Raw genomic sequence first — 3696 nt, 5'->3', positions numbered from 1 at the left:
TCTTCTTTTCGTCTCAGCGGATGACAAACGCATACGTGTCGTGAAACGTCACATAAGCGACAGGTCACGTTTCCCGCTCACAAGCAGCCAGCGACGTAAAAAAGTGTAAACAACAATGGAGGGAGAGAGATGTTCGTTCTTTAGCTGGAAATATGGTCACTATTTTGAGTTTCTGTCAACTAAAGATTTAAATATTAAGGTTCGTTGTACACTCTGTGTTGGCGAAAAAGTGTTATCTACCTTCAAAAACACTACGTCAAACTTAAAGAAACATTTGGAGTCGCAGCACAGCACAGTCAAACTCACAGAGAGAGTCCCACCAAGTGGTCCGAAGCAGAGAGCCGTGACTTCCGCAGAAGGTCCTACACCCCCCCAAACAACAAAAGTTGGACTTTGGTGCAAAACCAGTAAGTGATGAAGAATTGAAGAAGTTGGTCGCGCAGTATATTGTAGAAGAAATGCTACCTATAAACACTGTTGACTCGCCCTCGTTTCGTGCCATAATAAAAAAGATCCCTACTTCTGTTAATGCCGAGCTGCCTCACCGAACGACTTTTACTTCTTACTTGGAGAAGGAGTTTACAGAAATGGAGAGAAATTTGAAGGCCACACTGAATGAGATTGACTTTGTTTCAACTACCGCGGATATTTGGACTGCTGACAACAGAAGCTATATGGGAGTAATGCTCCACTGGATCAGTAGAACCACATTAGAGCGCCACAAGGTTGCATTAGCATGTAGGCGAATTCGTGGTAGACACACGTATGATGTCATTGGTACAGAAATCGAAAACATCCACTCCTCTTATGGATTACTCAACAAAGTAGTTGCAACAGTTACTGATAATGGATCCAACTTTGTTAAGGCGTTTCAAGTTTATCATCCTGTCACGGAGTCCGATGATGAGACGGAGGAGGAAGAGTCCAGCCCCAAAGACGATGATGTCACTTTTTCTGATCTGTCAGAAATCCTCTCGGCTGAGAATGAAAGTGATGGTCAGCTGTCTCTTCCCCCGCACCGCAGGTGTGCTTCGCACACCATCAACATAATTTGCACACGTGATGTGGAGAAACATTTAACAACCAATGCAGAGAGCAGGGCTGTGTATAGGAGCAGCACAGCAAAATGCACAGCTCTTTGGACCAAATCGAGTAGATCTACACTTGCATCAGAAACAGTGGAAGAAATCAGCAAAAGAAAGCTCCTAATACCAACATCCACAAGGTGGAATTCCTTTTTTGATGCTGTAAAGAGAATTGCAGAAATCCCCATGGGTGAGCTGAATACTCTGTGCACAAAGCTAGGACTGAAGTGCTTCAAAGATCAAGAATACCAGTTCCTGCATGAGTACTGCATGGCCATGAAACCTCTGACTGCAGCACTGGACATTTTACAAGGCGACTGTCCATATGGAACTTTACTACCAACACTTGAAGTTCTGATGCAGAAGACCCAGGCTGTGAAAGATGACCTCTCCAGGATGACTGCAGGCCTTCCAGATGCCATTGTACAGGTACGCTCTATCTTGAAATTAGTCAGATTTTTTGCTTCATACAATTCACAAACATGGAACAGAATATTAATTATCATTGAAAAATAAGATTAAAACAATTAAAATGTTTACAAGTAACCTAAAACAAAATTAATCCATAATACTGATCTCATATTAGGCATGGTTTGCAAATAATTCAATAACATAATAAATTGTAGGCATAAAAATATCAATTATGTTTTTTAGGCTATTCAGACTCGTTTCGCCGGTGTGCTGGATGACAAAGATGCCCTTCTTGCAGCTGCCAGTTGTCCAAAATTCAAACTCCGATGGCTGAGAGATGCAGGAAGGAGGGAGCGAGTAAAACAGCTTCTGACAGCAGAGTGTTGCACCACTGCTCCTCTGGCAAAAAACCCTGCCAGTGTGCCCAGTGCTACTACATCTAGCAGCCAAGGTGAGATGGACTTTTTCACTTTTGAGGCAGAGCCAGAGGAGGAGACCTATTCTGCAGAAAAAGAAGTCATGGACTACCTGATGTCAGGCTACGACCTTCAGATTCTGCATAAATTTTCAAGCATAAAGACAATTTTTTTAAAGTATAACACTCCAACCCCATCAAGTGCTCCTGTGGAGCGACTTTTTAGTCTGGGAGGTTTGGTGCTCACGCCTAAAAGAAATCGACTTTCTGACAAAAGGTTTGAGAAGCTTCTGTTAATGAGGTACAACCACTGGTTTACTCGCTCCACTCTACTGTTTCCCCCATAACATGCGATGACAACATATACTGAAAAAACAGAGAATGGGGAATCCAATTTAAATAACTATTTACAAGTAATTGAATTAAGTTTATCAAAGTCACTTAATAAACTTATTAAAGTTTTCAAGTTGATTAACTTAAAACAATTACCTGCAAGGAAGTAAGGCAATTTAAGTTGGACCTGCAGTCTCTTTTTTTTTTTTTTTTTCATAAGATTAGTCCAAAGTTACAAAAGCGGACAATAGTGCTTACATGTGGATGGTATAAAAAGTATCTTAAGGGAAGTCAAGAAAGACTCTTTGTTTGTTTGTTTGTTTTTTTATAAAAAGTATTTATGTTAAGTGAAGTAACAAGACTGTCTTTATTTTCATACAAACAAGTATTTCTGTCAGGAAAAAAGTTTTAAGTTCAACTTCAAATGTCAGGAGATATATTGTTGACATTACTGTTAAAATACACTTCCAATAAAGTGAGTATTGGCAAAATCGGTTGATGTTTTTATGTTGAGGCAGTGGGGAGTGTTATTGGCAGCTTCTGAAAGTAACTAATAAAGTAACTAGTAATCTAACTTAGTTACTTTAAAAATAAAGTAATCAGTAAAGTAACTAAGTTACTTTTGGAAGGAGTAATCAGTAGTCCGTAATATATTACTTTTTCAAAGTAACTGTGGCAACACTGCTTAGAACACATTGCAAGACCAAAGGCAGTGAACTCGCGTTTATGTAGCACCTTTCTTACTGACCGCTCAAAGCACTTTTATATGGATGCATAGCTAAAGTGTGATCTGTAGTTAACTCACTCACTTTATCTACCTCACATCCATCCCCAGTTAAGCTAACATGCATCTCTTTGGACTGTGAGTGGAAGCCGGAGGATCCATGCACACACAGGAGGAACATGCAAACTCCACATAGAAAAAGTTCAGCTGGGATTTTAACCAGGAACCTTCTTTCTGTGAGGTGACAGTGCTACACCCCTGCGCTGCCCTGCTAAAGCTGTTGTGTACATGTCTAGGCATCCTCTTTGAAAGTTTTCATTGACGTCTTGTGACCTTTTTGGAACTATGGGACATGACTCACTTGTTGATGTAGCTTTCTAGCTTTAGTTTACCACTTGGTTACTGCTAACAGCAAAGGTAAAGTTTCTAGGAGTAAAGTAGAAAATGAACAATATATCAGGTTGTCACAGGCCTGGGGACCCAGGACTCATGTGCTTGATAAACATTTTCTGGGGTTATCTTGTGCTGGCCGTCCCCGCATGGTGACCGGCCAGGGTTATGCGTTGTGCTTGTGTCCTGATTTTCCTGGGACAGCAGACTTGGAGAATGTGTCCCGCCATGGGGGACTCGCCGCACCTGGAGCGCATCACACACCTGCAGCTGATGAAGCCTCATCTCGGGAGCTTCTTAGGAGAGTGGCTGAGCTCCCGTTGATGCTGAATTGTTGT

The 3696-nt window shown here is 41.3% G+C and overlaps 1 protein-coding gene across 1 annotated transcript; it reads left to right on the top strand.

Annotated features, from left to right (window-relative positions):
- The first annotated feature begins 770 nt into the window (after positions 1-770).
- LOC146580358 (uncharacterized) lies at positions 771-2819 on the top strand. Its single transcript, XM_085269588.1, has 2 exons — positions 771-1514; positions 1740-2819. The coding sequence occupies exons 1-2, from the start codon at positions 1272-1274 to the stop codon at positions 2256-2258; spliced, it is 762 nt and encodes a 253-aa protein (XP_085125714.1). The 5' UTR covers positions 771-1271; the 3' UTR covers positions 2259-2819.
- The last annotated feature ends 877 nt before the right edge of the window (positions 2820-3696 follow it).

The sequence above is a fragment of the Mchenga conophoros genome, linkage group LG3 (assembly GCF_057382185.1).
Source record: "Mchenga conophoros isolate Kocher_MC1m ecotype Shallow Benthic linkage group LG3, M_conophoros_male_GT1.1, whole genome shotgun sequence".
NCBI classification, from domain to species: domain Eukaryota; kingdom Metazoa; phylum Chordata; class Actinopteri; order Cichliformes; family Cichlidae; genus Mchenga; species Mchenga conophoros.
The sequence above is the reverse complement of the archived record's forward strand: the minus strand, read 5'-3'. Positions and strand labels throughout refer to the sequence as shown.

What these genes read in the sequence shown, in the direction of transcription:
- LOC146580358 (XM_085269588.1), top strand. Translation starts at nt 1,272, where the DNA reads ATGGGTGAGCTGAATACTCTGTGCACAAAGCTAGGACTGAAGTGCTTC. An exon ending in TTCCAGATGCCATTGTACAG is followed by an intron (nt 1,515 to 1,739) that starts GTACGCTCTATC and finishes TATGTTTTTTAG; the next exon opens with GCTATTCAGACTCGTTTCGC.